General features: G+C 41.3%; 1 protein-coding gene across 1 annotated transcript; it reads left to right on the top strand.

Moving 5' to 3' along the window:
• The first annotated feature begins 10,596 nt into the window (after positions 1-10,596).
• LOC110919190 lies at positions 10,597-11,067 on the top strand. The gene has a single exon (XM_022163468.1). The coding sequence runs from the start codon at positions 10,597-10,599 to the stop codon at positions 11,065-11,067; it is 471 nt and encodes a 156-aa protein (XP_022019160.1).
• Positions 11,068-19,130: the final 8,063 nt, after the last annotated feature.

Below are 19,130 nucleotides of genomic sequence, written 5' to 3' on the forward strand. Positions count from 1 at the left end.
ACTCACCATGGGGCGTGGTCAACTCTCAGATTTGCAGAATCTTGATAGTACAACAAAGAATTGACCACGGGGCCATGTCCAGAGGCCATCAGGTCGTGTGGGGCCCTCTTCTGACAGCTGCAATTAATGATGGAAAAGAAGGAGCTGGCCACGGGGCCGTGGCCGGGGTACTGTACTGACTATAAATAGGGGTGCTTGGTTCACTTCAAAGGCATCCTTTAGCAAAACAATTTTCTCTCACTTTGCCATCATTCCATACCACTACAACACCAACACCCACCACCATCATCCATCAATCATCTTTAGAGTCTGTAGTAGTCTTGGGATCCAAGATTGATAGTAGAGTGCTTGTCAATCAAAGGCCATGCTTGGCTAATCTCTTACATCACTTGGTGAAGAAAAGTCTTTAATGTATTACTTCTGATTTTAATCTTTCGGCACTTTTTAATTGGGTATGTATTAATGACTTCAATAACTAGTTTCTTATGTTGAAAGTGAATTTTCCTAACCATTTCTTCATGATGTCATTGATTTTCTCTTTCGTGTCTTTACAGTCTATATAAAGCGCGTTAACTATTTGGAAGAAGGTTAGAAGGATGGTTTGGTAAATTTCTAATCTCGTTGAGTGTATAGATCCTGCGAGGACTTGGTTCAAGCTTACTACGACCTCCTTAAATGCCCCAAAGGAATTGGATGGTGGGGGTGTGAATAGCTTGAACCCCTCATATGTAAAATACTATTAAAACATTAAACCGGCTTCTTGGGATTGTATCCTTGCTGACTCAAACCACTTAGCCGAGGGTAACGTCACCTTCAAAAGAGGGGCCTACTACTTTTCGCATTAATAACTTGTTTAATTATCTTTCAATCTTCCGACCCTTTGGGATTGTATCCCTGCTGACTCAAACCACTGGGTTGAGGGTAACGACACCTTCAAAAGAGGGGCCTACTACTATAACTAAGATAATCTCTTGAAAAGTCCGAAAGTGTGAAAATCATCAAAGGGTACATTAAAGAGGAGTTGGATCCAAGTGATTCTATCTTGTCTATTTGTTTTTTATTTTATTTATCTTTTAATTTTTAGATTTATTTTCATGTTTAAAAACTTTTTTAAAAAAATTAGATCGATTAGACGTTGACAAAAAACCGGTATTAAAAGCTCTTGTGTCCTTGGACAACCTCGGTATCTCACCAACACTATACTACGCTCGTGATGCGTGCACTTGCCCTAGTGTGTGTTTAGTGTTAGTACAATATCGTGTTTTATAAATTTAAAACTTGACTAATGCATAAAACGAACTTAAAATATTAATAAAATCATACCACGCGTCACGCACACCAAGTTTTTGGTGCCGTTGCTGGGTATATAAGGATTTTAAGAAAGTTTAAAATCAACGGCATAATTATTTTTAGCATTTTTTTCTTTTTTTAGGATTTTTCTCAATTTTAGCAAATTTTGCATTTTCTGCAGGCTGCAGCACGGGGTCGTGTCCATCCAGCACGCCCCCGTGTCTAATAAACAGCATCAAAAATTCTGTTTTAAGTCAGACAGTAGCTAACTACGGGGTCGTGGCCACCTAACACGACCCTGTTTCAAATAACCAGTTACTGAAAACCGGATCGTAAGATCCCGACGGTACACGACCCCGTTTCCAATAACCAGTTACTGAAAACCGGATCGTAAGATCCCGACGGTTGGTAAAGTCTGACAAAAGTATGGATGATATTGATTATTTTTACTTTCGCCACTCTTACGTTGAGTGGTGGCAACTATGTGGTGGATTGCATCATGATTTAGAATGTTATCATCTAAATTTTGATCCCCACTATTTATACCCATCGTTTTCCTGTGATCACCTTAAGATAGGCGAAAGTAAAATCGATCACTATTACCCGTCTGAATACCCTCAACCATCTCTTCCAACCGACATAACCTTCGATGAACTATGTCAAATGGAAGAAAGGATTCTTCGAAAATTAGAGGAAATAGAGCTTATGGTGAAAATGAGGTATTCATCACAAGACAAAAATCAAGGAGAAATATTGGGGTCACATTCGGATATAACCAACATGGATGCCATCACAAGTACCTCAACCTCTTGTGAAAGCATTAGCGATAGTTGTCCCTGTGTCGATTGTGCCGTGAAGGACTCTCCATCGGGCCCCACCGATGCGCTCATAGACCTGAGCGATTCGACATATACCTTCTTTAACAATAGCCCGGATAAGGGGAATAAACGTTGTTTCCGCCCACCAGTAAGTAGTTTAGGTTTTACCCTTTCCGATAACCTCTTGCGTTCTTGCATAAATCAAAAGCAATTGAGTTACCTTAGGCATTTCGGTGTTGTTCCCTCCGGTAAGGAACCTCCTGATCACAGGAAATCCTTAAGATACGCAAGACAACACTTCATAAAAGCTCCAACCATGGGGTCGTGCTCAGTTGACACGCCCCGTGCCCACCGGAAAACTCACCACGGGGTCATGTTCAGGCCACCACGCCCCGTGTCTCTAATACGGACAAATGTGTTAGAACCTTGTCTGACCACGAGGCCGTGCTAAGCTAACATGGGGCCGTGGTCAGTGTGCTGTCGTTTTCTATAAAGTCAGCCTTGGTGCTGCATGTTTGGACCCATTCTAAAGACAGAGATCTGCTGGGATTTTTCACATATACCTTAAAAGGTATGTTCTTGAAAAGGTTCCCTCAAACCATCTTGTCTTTGCCACTTTTGTCACTTTCCATTCTTCTCCAAAGAACTTAAAACCTCCATTAAAGCTTAAAGCTCCATAACTTCAAGCTTTATCCATGCAAAATAAATGTTTTTAACCAAAAACTCTCAATAAACAAATGTTTTTTACATTGCTTTATGTTATTATTGTTCAAAAATGTTCAAAACCAAAGAAAAATAAGTTAAAGCTATGAGTTCTAGAGTTCAAAATTGTTGCAGAGGAATGGGCACGGCCCGTGTTCAATGGACACGGGGCCGTGATGAAATTTTAAGTTTCTTTCTCTTGAAATTTCGCTCTTGTTTTCTTAGTATGTCGATCCAAAACAGTGGAACATCATCGATAGGCTCAAGAAACAACCGGAGAGGAAGAAGACCATCGATTGAAGCCACACTTGTCCGCTATGTGTATGCTTTAAGGGAAGCCATCCATGAAATGACATCAGTGGAAGAGGCCCTCAATGACCGTGTCAATTATTTGATGGTGGGATTGAAAAATTGCCTCCAAGAAGTCAACATTTCGCACCAAAGGTCGAACATTCTTGTAATGCATCTCATGGAACCGATCTTCCCACAAGAAGATTGGAACCTTGCGCAAGAAATCATTATCCCAACCGGATGGGATGACCTCCCTCCGGAACCTCCTCCAGACTCATTGCACGAGGTTCTGGTGGTCGTCGCACCTCCCCCGTATGAAAATACAGAAGATGAGTGATGTATTGTAAAATACATCTTTTATTCTTGTTCGGTTTATGCGTTTTTAGTTAGTTTTAGTGTCGTTTTGTTTAGAGTGTATATACTTCTGATATATTCGTGTTTAGCAGGTCATGTTAGAGAAAAGATGCTGAAAAGTGATGTAAAACGAGTTAAAATTTGACAAGATGAAGTGTTGGATCAAGGAACGGAAGCTTGGGAGCTGAAACGATGAAAAAACTGCATCTGGAGTTTCCTGGCGGGCCGCGGACCACTTCAATATTTCTCTCATGAGGGGCGAGAGAGTTGAGATGAATTTTTTGGATATCAGCGAGTCGCTGGCCGCGAATGATGTCCTTATCTACCTCGTGGGCCGCGATAACGTTAATGTCGCTGCCGACTTCAAAATTTGCAACGGATATGGGTTTGAAGATTATATATTCATATCTATCAATCACAGCCACCTAGATTACGAATTTTAGAGTTCTTGGAGGCAAATCAGAGGTGTGAAGCTTGGTTTTGAAGTGCTTGAAGGCTAGGAATCATCGGGTAGGAGCTTGAGAGCATTCGGAAGTGAAGAATTCGGGTTTCATCTTCCCGTCTCTCTCTTGTTTCGTTTGTTTTTCATTTATTACTTGATGAATTCTGATTTAAACATGATTTTCGTGACTTTATTCGTTATGATTGTCGGCTAAAACCCTCAAACTACCTAGGTTAAGATGAATATTTGACAAAGTTTGGATTTTTATTCGTTTATTATTGTGTGTATGGATTTTTCTGAAAAAGTAAAGAATTTTGGAATCTTTAATTTGGTGTATATGCGTATCTTGTTTTGATTATTGATTATTAACTTGTTTCACATGAATCTTGATGAATGTCTTTCAGAGAATAGATTTGGGTTAATTATCTAATCTTCATGGGTTTGGGTAATTGTTGGGTGAATTGGCCAATAACCTTAGAAACGGCAATTAAAATATAATTAGAACTTGATATTCCATTAATTTTGTCGCTGAGAGGCTCGAGGTTATTAATAGGTGTCGGTTTGATATATAGCTAGGATTAGGTTTTGAGAGAAATCGGTCTTAGTTCCCTAATCTTATTCGTGTCTATAAAACCAATTTAAAATCTGTAGTTGCCTTAGACTTTCGCGCTGTGAGGTAGATCGTCATATTAAGGCAATTTTAAAGAAGTTAGAGGATTGATAGGAAATCTAACCAACCGGTAGTCAAAACAGCTTTGTAGAGTCTCACAAGTTTCTTCCTGAGAAGGGTCGGGAGGTCTTAGTAGGGATTTCTTAGGGTTTAGCATATAAGATCCCGGTTCCATACCACTTTAATTTCGAATAGAAATCCATTCCTAGTTAAATAGGATTCTAGCCTAGGTAGTCTTCATCACCACTGAGTTAGAACCTTCGTCCAAATTCATATCTAATTTAATCTAGTTAATTTAGTTTAATTTTAATTGCAATTTTAGGATTTTTAGTAACCCCCCCCCCCCCGAATCAAGTAAACAATTAGTTAAGTTCGTGTCAGTCTAAGTCTAGATAGAAGTTAGTAAACGTAATTAGAGAGTCTCATGGGTTCGATACTCGGTTGTGTGGTCTAGTTTTAGAGAGTCTTAGTTTATAAATTTAAAACTTAGAGCGTCTAGTTTAGGGTTTAATTTAGTTAATTTAATTAGACCACTTTTAGCACATTAATTTTTTGGCGCCGTTGCCAGGCACTCTTTGGCAATTGCGTTAATTACTTTGTTTAGACTTTTTTTTTTTGACATATAACGTGTTATTTGTTCGTTTGTTTGAGTCGTAAGAGTCTACTAAAAAAATCAAAAATATTTATTTTAGTGTCTTTATATTTTGTCGAGTCATTTGTTAGAGTCTTCTTACTTGTTTGTTTCCGGTTTTGCAGTGGATGCCCCATACGCGCTCGCAGGGACCTCCGCCGAGTCCGCTTATGATCAAGTCTTCCTTCTCGTCTTCTTCATCTGAGGTTAGTTCTTCTTCTTCTTCTTCTTCTTCTTCTTCTTCTTCTTCACACTTCGCCCCTTCTGACTCTACTCTTCACTCTAAACCACTAGCCTTCGACTTCACTCCGAAGCTGCCACCCCATAATTCCCCACCACCTACCCGCCCTCCGAGTCTGCCACCCACAGTCCAAATGACTGAAAATCAAATTGTTCACCAACGCTCCGTCGCCGGTTTTACCAGTGCAAATTCACCCATCACCCTTCCTGAAATAGCTAACGATAGGTCTTGGCAAATCCCTTCGTGGATCATGACCGCCACCAATAACTCGTGTCAATTTAATGGTCGTGATGACGAAGACGTACCCGCTCACATTAACCGCCTTACCCGCCTTTCTAGCACCTACTCTATATAGGCTGTTAACCTTGATGCTCGATACCTACAGGTCTTCCATTTCTCACTTGCGGGCCGCGCAGCCACCTGGCTTGATTCGCAGCCCGCGGGTATGTTTACCACCTGGGCCACCCTTAGAGATGCTTTTTTAGCCAAATACTTTCTACCTGCCAAGGCATCCCGACTTCACAATCAGATCCATTCGTTCCGAATGGAGCCTGATGAGCCCTACCACCTAGCTTGGGGGAGGTTCCAAACCCTCCTTTCTCGTTGTTCGCTGCATGGTCTATCAGATTGGGCACTTGTAGAGAAATTCTACAATGGCCTTACTCCCGAGGTTCGAGCCTGATGTGATACTTCCGCAGGAGGCCACCATATAGGTAAGAAAACAGTGGCCGAATGCAATGACCTATTCGAGAGCTTTGCACATTCTGACATCAATCATCGCGCCATCGGCGGGACTTCCATTCCTGTTTTTAGTACTTCCTTCGCTGATCGGGGAGTACACCAAGTTAGCTTGGATACATCGATTGTTGCTGCGATGGAAAACCTTGAGAGAAAGCTTACCAGTAGGATGAACGATTTAGAGAAGAGGGTCGATCGGTGTGAGGTGTGTAGAGGGGGTCACGATACTATAGATTGTCCCACACTCATTGTTGAGCAGGTAGAGTTCATAGCCAATAGAGGTCCAACGAACCCTTTCAATAATTCTAATTTCGCATCCAATTGGCGTAATAATAATAATGCCTTCCATTTGTCAAATAATCCCCCTGGTTTTCAAGCGGGTTCAAATCAAAACAGGGGTTCACATGGTTATTATTCTAGTGGGGTTCCAAATTAGCAGGGTCAGTTTGGGGGTTCAGGGTCAAACACTCAGGATCAGTATTCTAGTGGGGGTTCACAGGGTCAGTTCACTTCAGGGGGTTCAAATAGGCAATATCCTAGTGGGGGTTCAAACAGTCAAGGTTCAAACAACCAAAACTTGGGTAGTGGTCTAGATGAGATTAAAGCTATGTTATCCCAAATCCTAGTTAAGAATCAAGCTACCGAAAGGACCTTAGAAGCAAACCAAAGGGCCTTAGAGGCCACTCAAAGAACCCTAGAGGACCATGCCACATTCCTTAAGAACAATCACTCGAAGTTCTTGGACCTTCAAAGGCAAGTTGGTGACATCAATCGCCAACTGCAAGAAAGGCCTTCCGGTCAATTCTCGGCTAACACCCACCAAAACCCGAATGGCCAAGTGAAGGTTATCACTACTAGGAGTGGTAGAACTATAGGAGAGGTAGTGAGAGAGAGAGAGGCGAGGTCGAGGATGATGAGGAAGTCGATGAGGAGATGGAGATGGAGACTCCTGGTAAGGTGCACATGAGGCTAGACCCATCAAGTACCGCACACACCGAGGAGCCTCAAGGAGAGAAGAGTGTAGTAAAACCACCGGTAGGGGTTAGGCCGTCACCATTAGTTGATCATTCCCGTGTCCCGTACCCCGCTCGCCTTAAGCATCAGAAATATGCTAAGGAATATGGGCAATTTCTTGAGATGTTCAAACAGTTGAAAATCAATCTTCCGTTCATAGAGGCCCTTCAGTCCATGCCCAAGTATGCTAAATTCCTTAAGGACCTTCTCAAGCGTAAGGATAGGATAGGTGAGCTTTTTAACATTCCTTTGACCGAAGGTTGTTCCGCGGTGGTCTTGAATAAGCTACCAGAGAAACTAACTAACCTGGGTACTTTCACCATTCCATGCCTTTTCGGGGGTGTCGTTACCCTCGCTCATGAGTTAGCCGATCTAGGTGCTAGCGTCAATCTGATGTCGTTCTCTCTGTATGAGAAGCTAGGGTTAGGGGAGCTTACGCCCACGCGTATGTCATTGTCCTTGGCCGACTGTTTGGTCAAGTATCCTCGTGGGATAGTAGAGAATCTGTTGGTTAAGGTTGATAAGTTCGTTTTTCCCGTAGACTTCGTTTTTCTTGATATGGAGACCGATGAGAGAGTTCCTATTATTCTTGGACGTCCATTCCTTCGAACCGCAAAGGCAATCATCGATGTCTTTGACGGTAAGATTTCACTTCGTGCGGGTGACGAGATTGTTACATTCGAGATCGATAGAGCCACGCAGCACCCTGGTGGTAGAGGTGAGGACAGTCGGCCGTGTCATTCCGTTTATTTTCAAAACTCATTCATATCATGTCTCGACACGTGTCTCGAGTACATTAGTGGGGCCAATTTGGTAGGTGAGGGAGAAGTTGACGAGGAGGTTGAGGAGGAACATTTAGAGGAGAGTGATGAGTTGTGGGTTCCCGAGACGTTGGAGCTAAATAAGGTTAGTGATGAGAGTACTCCTTTAGATATTCCACCGCCTTTAGAGCTTAAGGTCCTTCCATCACATCTTGAGTACGCATTCTTAGGAAAGAAACCGAACATGCCCATCATCATCTCTTCGAAGTTGACGGAGGAGGAGAAGATGAGATTGATTGAGGTGTTGAGAAAACACAAAGAGGCGATTGCATGGCGGTTGTCAGATATAAAGGGGATTTGTCCCACTTTTTGCATGCACCGTATTCTTATGGAGGAGGTTTATAAGCCGGTGGTGCAACCGCAGAGACGCCTTAACCCGAATATGAAAAAGGTAGTTAAGAAGGAAGTTATGAAGTTGTTAGAGTCCGGGTTGATATACTCGATTTCCGATTCCGCGTGGGTGAGTCCTACTCAGGTCGCCCCAAAGAAAGGAGGGATGGCAGTCGTCCTGAATGAGAAAAATGAGCTCATCCCATCATGCACGGTCACCGGTTGGCGGGTATGCATTGATTATCGAAAATGAAATGACGCCACTCGTAAGGACCAGTTCTCGCTCCCAGTCATTGGTCAGATGCTTGAGCGGCTCGCAGGTCAGTAGTTCTATTGCTTTCTCGACTGGTTTTCGGGTTACTTCCAGATCCCCATCGCACCGGAGGATCAAGAGATGACAACCTTTACATGTCCATACAGTACGTACGTGTACCGACGCATGTCGTTTGGATTATGTAATGCTCCGGCTACTTTCCAGCGATGCATGATTGCTATTTTTCAGGATTTGGTTGAGAGTTCGATGGAGCTTTTTATGGATGATTTTTTTTTAGTATACGGTATTTCTTCCAATCAATGTTTAGGTAATCTTGAGAGGATGATGCGGAGGTGTGTCGAGACGAAATTGATGTTGAATTGGGAGAATTGTCACTTCATGGTGAAGGAGGGCATCGTTTTAGGTCATAAGATTTCTAGGGCCGGTATAAAGGTAGATAGAGCGAAGATAGATACGATTAGTCGGCTTCCTCCACCGACTAGTGTTAAGTCGATCCGAAGTTTTCTCGGTCATGCGGGCTTTTATAGGCGCTTCATTAGAGATTTTTCCAAAATCACTCGCCCCATGACCCGACTCTTAGAGAAGGAAGTTCCTTTTGTCTTCGACAAGGAGTGCCTTCAAGCGTTTGAATTCCTTAAATAGAAACTCGTGAGTGTGCCCATTCTTGTATCCCCTGACTGGAGCTTGCCATTTGAGCTCTTGTGTGACGCGAGTGATTACGCGGTCAGGGCAGTTTTGGGGTAGAGATGGGAGAACCACTTTCACCCGATCTACTACGCGAGTAAAACCTTAAATGACGCCCAAGAAAACTATACCACTACTGAGAAGGAACTTTTAGCCGTAGTGTTTGCATTCGATAAGTTCCGTTCTTACCTTGTGCTTTCAAAGACCATAGTGTTCACCGACCATTCGGCTTTACGTTACCTTTTCTAAAAGAAGGACGCTAAGCCTCGTCTTATACGATGGATCCTTCTTCTTTCCGAATTTGACATAGAAATTAAGGATTAGAAAGGAGCGGAGAACGTCGCGGCGGACCATCTTTCGCGTTTAGAGGATCCTAGTAGGGAGGAGATTCGTGAGGAGGCGATAGGAGATAGATTCCCTCACGAATCCATCGATTATATTACGGCGGATAAGGAAGGTTTGCCATGGTTTAGTGATCTAGCTAAGTATCTTGCAAACGGGTATGTGATGAAAGGGATGAGTACCCAACAAAGGAAGAAGTTCTTGAGCGACACAAGGAGATACATATGGGATGATCCCTACCTCTTTAGGATAGGAGTTGATAGAATTCTGAGGAGATGTGTGGCGAAATAGGAGGACTTAGAGATTATTAGGCATGTTCATGAGGGCTTGACGGGAGGTCATCAAGGTCCACACGTGACCGCTTAAAAAGTCTTCGATTGTAGGTTTTATTGGTCGTCGGTAATTAAAGACGCGGTAGAATTTATGAGTAATTGTGATCGTTGCTAACGTACCGGCAACATCTCATCCATGGACGAGATGCCCCAAAACCCTATTTAAGTTCTCGAAATCTTTGATGTGTGGGGCGTCGACTTCATGGGACCATTCCCATCTTCGAGTGGGAATCGGTATATCCTCGTGGCCATTGATTACGTTTCTAAATGGGTGGAAGCTCAAGCTTTGCCTACAAACGATGCACGAGTGGTGGTGAGATTCTTGAAGAAGTTATTTACGCGTTTCGGTATACCTAAAGCAATTATTAGTGACCGAGGGACGCATTTTTGCAAAGCTGTGATGGAGAAGGCATTAGAGTGATATGGAGTTACACATCGTTTGTCCACCGCGTATCATCCACAAACAAACGGTCAAGTCGAGAACGCGAATAGAGGAGTGAAGAGAATTTTGGAAAAGACGGTGGGAAAGAGCCGAAAGGATTGGTCGGAGAAGGTAGATGATGCATTATAGGCGTTTCGTACCGCCTACAAAACACCGTTAGGTACTACTCCTTTTATGATAATGTATGGCAAAGCGTGCCATCTTCCAGTTGAATTGGAGTACCGAGCGCTTTGGGCTCTAAAAACCGTGAACTTAGATCTCAACGAGGCCGCTAGCAAAAGATTCTTTCAAATTCACGAGCTAGAAGCCCTTAGGGATGCCGCATACGACCGTTCATGGAGTATCAAAGAAAATACGAAGGCATTGCACGATAGGAAGTTACGTAAGTTGAAAGAGTTTCGAGTAGGTGATAAGGTACTTTTGTTTAACTCAAGGTTGAAGTTGATCACCGGGAAGTTGAAGTCTAGATGGTCCGGACCGTATGTCGTGAAGGAAGTGTTCCCATACCGTACCGTGGAGTTGTTCGATGAAGTTGATGGGGGATCGTGGAAACTTAACATTCATCGCTTAAAACATTACTTAGGAGGTCCCATCGAAACCACCGAAGAGGAAGAAATTCCTCTTGCGGACCCACCTCGCACCACCGCTTAGGTTCTTGAGTGAAAACTCAAGTGTAGAGTTTGTAGATTAGTAGTTATCGTGTCGTGTCATTAGAGTCGTTAGTTTTCATTTTTTTGTAGGTTTGCGTTTCGTGTTTTTGTGTCGTAAGTTTTTGCTAGTTTTTGCAGGAATTCATCACCTTGACGCAGGCGAGATCGACGACGAAATGGCACCCATGTAAGTTTTCGAGTTTGAATAGTTTCAGAAAAGGTTTGGGGGTAGTTTGGTAATCTTTGAAAATTTTTTAAGCTAAAAATGTTGGAGATTGAATGCAACAGTGGGTGAACTGATGTCTGTCATGAGGCGTAAGTCACAACATCTATCCTTTCGCGGCCCGCCAGAGCAATTAGTAATCTGATCCCATATGGCGAGTCGCGGGGCGCGACCCAATTCCCTAACTTAGTCGCGGCCTGCGAGAACGCTGCAAAACGACGAAACCATTTTAAATCCCCAAACATGACCGAACTCTGACCTAACCTTCCCTATTCTCTCTCGTCGGCGGCCTAAAGACACTCCACAGGAGCCACCGATTACCCCTAATCTCACCATAAAACCACCATACCTCATTTTACATCATCATCTACTTCCATTTTCATCCACAACTCGACCATATCATCAGTCAGTCACCATTATTTCGCCAAGAGTGAAGTGGGCTGAAGTGTTTGCCGATTTCTTTTCTCGTAGATTTCTGTTAAGTCGACTGTAAGGTATCTTTTCTGCAACTCTCTTCTTGTATATGAGTCTTAGTTCAGTTTCTTAGTAGTCAATGTTTCGTACTTTTGTGTCGGGTCAGTCCCTATCTGTGTTAGGTTGTTTATGGATGTTAGCAGGTTGCGGGTGATTCGGTTTGGTTGTTATGTGCTTGTTAGCAGGTTGCAGGAGGATGGGTTGGTGTTTACAGGCAATCTCTTTAAGAGTTGTTTTTGGGTCGGTTGTGTTATGTTACGTCGGATAGAAGTTAGTGTGGGGGTCAGGTGGTTATTGTTTACAAAAAAATAGATTTTTGAAACCTGAATTGAGTTCAACTTGCATCCGTATGCATAGAGGAATAAGCTTTTTAGAGCTGAACCACATTTGTGATGTCTAAAGCCTTTTCATTAGTAAAGTCGGACTTAATATTTTGGTCGTTAGGCTGTAGAAAGGGTATGAGGGGCTGTTCGGGTGTCGTTGACTTGATGTTGCGGATTATTTGGTTTGGGCGTAGTTAAAAACCAAGTGTGGGGATAACGGGTTTCTAATTTTTGCTCTAAAAATGTGATTTTGCACCACTTTGTGACCCGCTTTCCAGTGCTTCCACAATAAAGTTTTGAACGTCGGTTTATCTCGGCACTTGGGTTTAATTGAGGGCAATTAAAGTGTCGGGAGGAGGTAGGATTTTTAAGTTTGTATACTGAGTCTAGGATTAGCTCGAGTCTAGTTCGTGTTTAGTTTAGTGTCTTTGTGTCTTTTGAGTCTTTGTTCGTGTCATATTAGTGTATTTGTGCTTCGTTTTGCTTACTTGAAAGTACTAACCACTCGCCCGTACTCAATCTCCATTCGGGCAAGGTTCGGTTCATTCTAAACATTGTTTTGCAAACGTCGCTAAAGTCACGTCGTTTATAAATTTCGGTGGCGAATGAAATGCTATACAGCCGGGTTTTTCGTATATATTTTATATTTTATGAAAAAAAATTTAAAAATCATAAAATAATCAGAAAATTCCAAAAAAATACAAAAAAATTAAAAATCCCAAAAATACAAAAATAGTTGTGATTACTAACGATCTTCTTTGTTTTTGTGCTTTATTGATATATTTTTACAGGATGTCAGGTGAATCCTCATCTTCCGGTGCGGGTAGGAAAAGACGCACGAGTACTCGATCTAGGGGCACTTCTGAGGCACAGCAGCCACCACCCGAATCTGATTTACGGGAGATTCGGTTTAGTGAACCGGGGATTCCACACGGGCAGAGCATTCTGATACAGGATAGCCCGTTATTACAGTTTGTCGTTGGGACGAAAGAATATGCGAACTTACAGGGGCTTATTACGGTGCGACTGTTACAGTATCGTAGGATAGATTGGGGTTTTGGTGGGGCGTCTGGGCCAACAGGAGAGGATAGAGCAGTTGTTGGGAGAGAAGTTTTGGTTGGTGCTAGATTGTGACGCTCTGCAATACAGGGAGCTTGTGTTAGAGTTCCATTCGACATTTGAGTATAGACATGTGCGTGGTTTTGATGAAAAATATGTAGTTTCTTTCTCGTTGAGTAGGACAGTGCACTATATGACTATACTTCAGTTCGCAGTGGCGACAAGGTTTTATACAGAGGAGGAGGCGCAGGCGCCTGGGTTTGTGACTTTGTTGAGGGGTGTAGTGAAGAAAAGGCATGATCATTGTGTGATGAAAGAGGATTTGGTGTGGTTTTGGGGCACGATTGCCACGACTCCATATTCAAATAACATGGTGGCGTCTGATATTACTGATCCGGTCTACCATTTTATACATAAGATCCTTGCGGCGACACTGATATGCAAGCATGAGGGGGACAACAAGGTGAATCAGCATAGTTTGTTCTGAGCATAGTTTGTTCTGTCTGATGTGTATGGTCAAGGGATGGCCAGCCAACTTGGCGAGTATATTTGCTTGGTCGATGACGAGGCCTTGGAGAGGAGGGCCGAATGCCCGAATGTATTGTGGACCTTATGTTACTTGGTTAGCGGAGAGCTTGGGGGTTTTTACGACTTATCTGGCAGAGAGGATGAGTGTGATCCAGTTTCAGAATTGATGGGATTGAAGAGTCTCCTGTCTGTAGGGAACGTTACTTACGATCAGCCGCCTGTTTGGGCCGCGATGAGGCAGGGTCCTCAAGTGCAGCCACCGATAGGTTCTGATGCACCTGCCGCTATGCAGGCTGCCATACCATTTCGATATTAGGTGCCTCTTACTAGACATGATCTGCCAGGTCGCTAGTATCTACTCATGGAGCCTGGCCCCGACCCGTTGACGTTGGAGTCATTATATGATAGGGTGGAGAGCCTACACAGGTACGTGGATGAGCAGTTCGGTCAGATGAGGCAGGGTCAGAGCAGATTAGAGTATGGTATGAGGGTTATCATGGAGAGTCTTTATTTGCAGCCACCACCGTCTTGGCAGCCACAGCAGCAGGCTGGGCCTAGTGATATAGAGCCGGGATCTGACGAGGATTAGTGTGGGGATACCGAGGATGCATCAGAGCTGATTGATATATCTTTTGTTTTATCTTTTATGCTGTTTTTAATCCTCATATTCTATATTCTGGTCTGTATTTATACTTTAAATACTTGTGATCAGGTTGGTTGGGTCGGGTTGATTTGTGGATGTTGAACTGATGCTTATTATGATTATATATATTTGTATATATATATATATATATATATATATATATATATATATATATATATATATATATATATATATATATATATATATATATATATATATATATATATATATATATATATATATATATATATATATATATATAGTGGGGATCCTACGGAAAGTGTGTTTTTCCTAAAAAGTGTAAAAAGTCATAAAACACAATAATTTCAGGCATAAAAGACACCTAAAACTCACAAATAATAGAATAAATATTACTAAAACACCATATTCAAACTCTAATAGTCCATAAAAACTTCAAACACACCATCGTAGAACTATGAATGTAAAACACACAATACTAAACAACATAAAACACAATAATATTTGTCATTCCACAATCAGAGCCTTAACATCTAAAACACAACACAAAACCCACATATATGATGTTTTAGTAATCTTCATCATATTATTTGTGGGTTTTTTGTGTATTTTATGGTTACATTATGGTGTTTTATGACTTTTTACACTTTTTAGGAAATTTGGACTTTCTGGCCAACTCCTATCCTATATATATATCATGTTTGGTTTGTTTGGTTATGATTGTTGATAGGTATTGGTATATGTTGTCGCTTCCGTTCGCATGTCCGAGTTTAGGAACAGTATGCTGAGCGTGTTCGGGGTGGATGGCGTATGTGGAAACGACTGGCACATTGACAGTCTCACATATATTCAGCTAAGTCGTTCCACTACATACTATGTATAGTTTTTATTTTTCGTCGTTATTTCATTGTTTTTTTAGGTAGTTAGAGTCGTGTTTTCATCCTTGCATTAGGGACAATGCAAAATTTTAAGTGTGGGGATGGTACACTAGGGTTTTAGTCGTTAGTTTAGTTAGTTTAAGTCATAAAAAAGTCGAAAAATACAAAAAAAAAAAAATTAAAAAAATAAATAAATAATTCAAAAATCTAAAAAAAATTAAAAAATTAGAAAATGTCTTTTGAAAGAAGAAGTTTGCAAACTATAAAGATGGAAAATGATAGAAAAGTCGGGTTTTTGTTCGGGTTCAAATAATAATAATATGAGATAATATAGTCGAGCTTGTGTTTAGTTTGGGATGTGCGGGTAGGCCCGATTCGGTTCTAGGTTCCTTTGATCTTAATACACCTTAATTATCGGTCTACTAGTGGGTTCTCATCTAGGGAAAATGGGGAAATTGAAACCGCCAATAATAGTATAAGCGATGCCGTTATAAGCCGAAATTTTCAAATTTTTTTATCAAATAAAAAGAAAAAAATAATAAAAAGAGCTAGACTGAAAAAAATGACAAGGCCTACGTAATCTCTCTTGGGGATGGTGACTCTGATTGAGAATGCCTCTGGAATTGTTAAATAAAATGCAAAAATTACTGATGCCTATTGTAATCTCTCTCGGGGATGGTGACTCTGATTGGGAATGCCTCTGGGATAAGGTATGCATATTCTAAAAGCTCAAAAGAATAAAAAAGAGGTGAAAAGTTTGATGTTAAATTCTCTAGATTTTGGTATAAAACAGTTAGGAATTGGGTCATTGATTCGTTCCTTTTGTCCTATAAGCTTGAGGAGGGACTAGGTGGACCGACGATTCTTGGCGTGAGACCTTAGGTAGATTGACCGCACTTGAACCTAAATTGCATGATAAGGGCTTGGAACCGGGTTTGGGTTTAAATGGACACAAATACTTGCAATCGCGGCTAACACAAGTTTCGATTTTAGTAAGTAATTTAAGCTTTTGTCCCGAATAATTATTCAGTCTATGATTCCGTTTTGCATAATTCATTTTTAAGGATGAAAAAATGATAAGTGTGGGGATATTTGATGTATTGTAAAATACATCTTTTATTCTTGTTCGGTTTATGCGTTTTTAGTTAGTTTTAGTGTCGTTTTGTTTAGATTGTATATACTTTTGATATATTCATGTTTAGCAGGTCATGTTAGAGAAAAGATGCTGAAAAGTGATGTAAAACGAGTTAAAATTTGACAAGATTTAGTGTCGGATCGAGGAACGGAAGTTTGGGAGCTGAAACGACGAAAAAACTGCATCTGGAGCTTCCTGGCGGGCCACGAACCACTTCAACGTTTCTCTCGCGGGGGGCGAGAGAGTTTAAATGAATTTTTTGGATATCAGCGAGTTGCTGGCCGCGAATGATGTCCTTATCTACCTCGCGGGCTGCGAGACCGTTAATGTCGTTGCCGACTTCCAAATTCGCAATGGCTATGGGTTTGAAGATTATATATTCATATCTATCGATCACAACCGCCTAGATTACGAATTTTAGAGTTCTTGGAAGCAAATCAGAGGTGTGAAGCTTGGTTTTGAGGTGCTTGAAGGCTAGGAATCATCGGGTAGGAGCTTGGGAGCATTCGGAAGTGAAGAATTCGGGTTTCATCTTCCCATCTTTCTCTTGTTTCGTTTGTTTTTTAGTTATTGCTTGATGAATTCTGATTTGAAGATGACTTTCATGACTTTATTCGTTATGATTGTCGGCTAAAAACCTCAAACTACCTAGGTTAAGATGAATATTTGACAAAGTTTGGATTTTTATTCGTTTATTATTTTGTGTATGGATTTTTCTTAAAAAGTAAAGAACTTTGGAATCATTAATTTGGTGTATATGCGTATCTTGTTTTGATTATTGATTATTTAATTGTTTCCCATGCATCTTGATGAATGTCTTTCGTAGAATTGATTTGTGTTAATTATCTAATCTTCATGGGTTTGAGTAATTGTTGGGTGAATTGGCCAATAACCTTAGAAACGATAATTAAAATATAATTAGAACTTGATATTCTCCTAATCTTGTCGCTGAGAGGCTCGAGGTTATTAATAGGTCTCGGTTTGATATATAGCTAGGATTAGGTTTTGAGAGAAATCGGTCATAGTTCCCTAATCTTATTCGTTTCTATTAAACTAAGTTAAAATCCATAGTTGCCTTAGACTTTCGCGCTAAGAGGTAGATCGTCATATTAAGGCACTTTTAAAGAAGTCAGAGGATTGAGAGGAAATCTAACCAACCGGTAGTCAAAACAGCTCTGTAGAGTCTCACAAGTATCTTCTAAGAAGGGTCGGGAGGTCTTAGTAGGGATTTCTTAGGGTTTAGCATACAAAGATCCCGGTTCCATACCACTTTAATTTCGAATAGAAATCCATTCCTAGTTAAATAGGATTCTAGCCTAGGTAGTCTTCATCACCACTGAGTTAGAACTTCATCCAAATTCGTGTCTAATTAATCCAGTTAATTTAGTTTAATTTTAATTGCAATTTTACGATTTTTAGTAAACCCCCTGTCACACCCCAACCGATGGCGGAATCATCGGGGCATGGCACTGAGCGAAACAGATTGTTCAGAAGTTTCCATAACAACTATCTATATAATCTAGTTAAAGATACGTCCCATACCGTATCCCGAATAAACAAATACATTATTACAGATAACATCCAAACAAGTAGTTCTGTTCCGACAACTCAGATTTAAATTAATACAAAACATAAATATTGTTCAAATGCTCCTAGAGACCCAGCCTGACAAGATCTACAGACAACTATGCCCTAGTTGCTTGTTCCTGACAGACAGCTATTTGTTGGGGGCCTCTATAGCTTTATTCTAGCTTCACTTCCCTAGCAAGCAAATATCCTAAACACCTGTCACATACGTTAAAATAAAGTCAATACATAAAATGTAAAGGTGGGCTTACAAGTTTAATAATATCATATAGAGTTCGAATAGTTTACGCATAACCAGCATGTACACAGAGGGAAATGATGCATGTTAATTATCGACATGGACCTATCGATACCAACGACTGCGGGTTGACTGTCCGAGACAGTTCGCAATACATGATTACCACCGTAATCCATGCAAGTAATTGTCCTTAACAACCCCCGTGTGAACGGGTGCTGAGTCCAAACTATATTACTACGTTGCTAAGGCAGGTAGACAGCATTCCACGTGTAAACATAACAACAAGCATACATTTAGTCACGTAATACATGCAATCGGTTAGCGTTCAAATAGTTTGAGTAGTGTGTTCGATTGTGATTTTGATAAGTAACGTATGTAACACCCAAAAGTGCTAAAGCAAAAAGGGATTCGAGTATACTCACAGTGATTGATTATGGATTGAAGGGAGCGCTGAGACTAAGGTTAGCCTGAATAGTTCGATAGCACAACAATGAGTAACGCGGAAATGTAAACAAGTGTGAATGGATCGAATAGCCTGGTCGATCGAACAGCAGGTTCGATCGAACGGGCTGTTCGATCGGCTGGTATGTCCGTTTGAACAGCCTGTTCGATCGGATAGTATGTCCGATCGGCTGGACCATCCGAGTGGATTGTTTCTTCCTCTGATGTGTTTGTGTATGATGGTTTGAACTTTTGAAGTTTTCGTTGTAGTATTTGAGAACACTGAAGTGTTCTTACCTTTCAGGTCGATCGATCGAACGGTCTGTTCGATCGGCCGGCTTAACCAATCGGTTAGGAACTTCAGCAGTAGTTCTCAGCAGGATGTCACTCGATCGAACAGCCTGTTCGATCGGCTGGCACTCCATACTACGAACGAGTTGCAAAATCGATTAAGTGTTGAAGCATAGTATCTCATGACCCGAAGAGTAATGTTTACCAATCGATTAGCATATTCGATCGAACATCACCTCGTCAATAGCATACTTCATGAAGTTTG

The sequence above is a fragment of the Helianthus annuus genome, chromosome 16 (genome assembly GCF_002127325.2).
Source record: "Helianthus annuus cultivar XRQ/B chromosome 16, HanXRQr2.0-SUNRISE, whole genome shotgun sequence".
NCBI classification, from domain to species: Eukaryota; Viridiplantae; Streptophyta; class Magnoliopsida; order Asterales; family Asteraceae; genus Helianthus; species Helianthus annuus.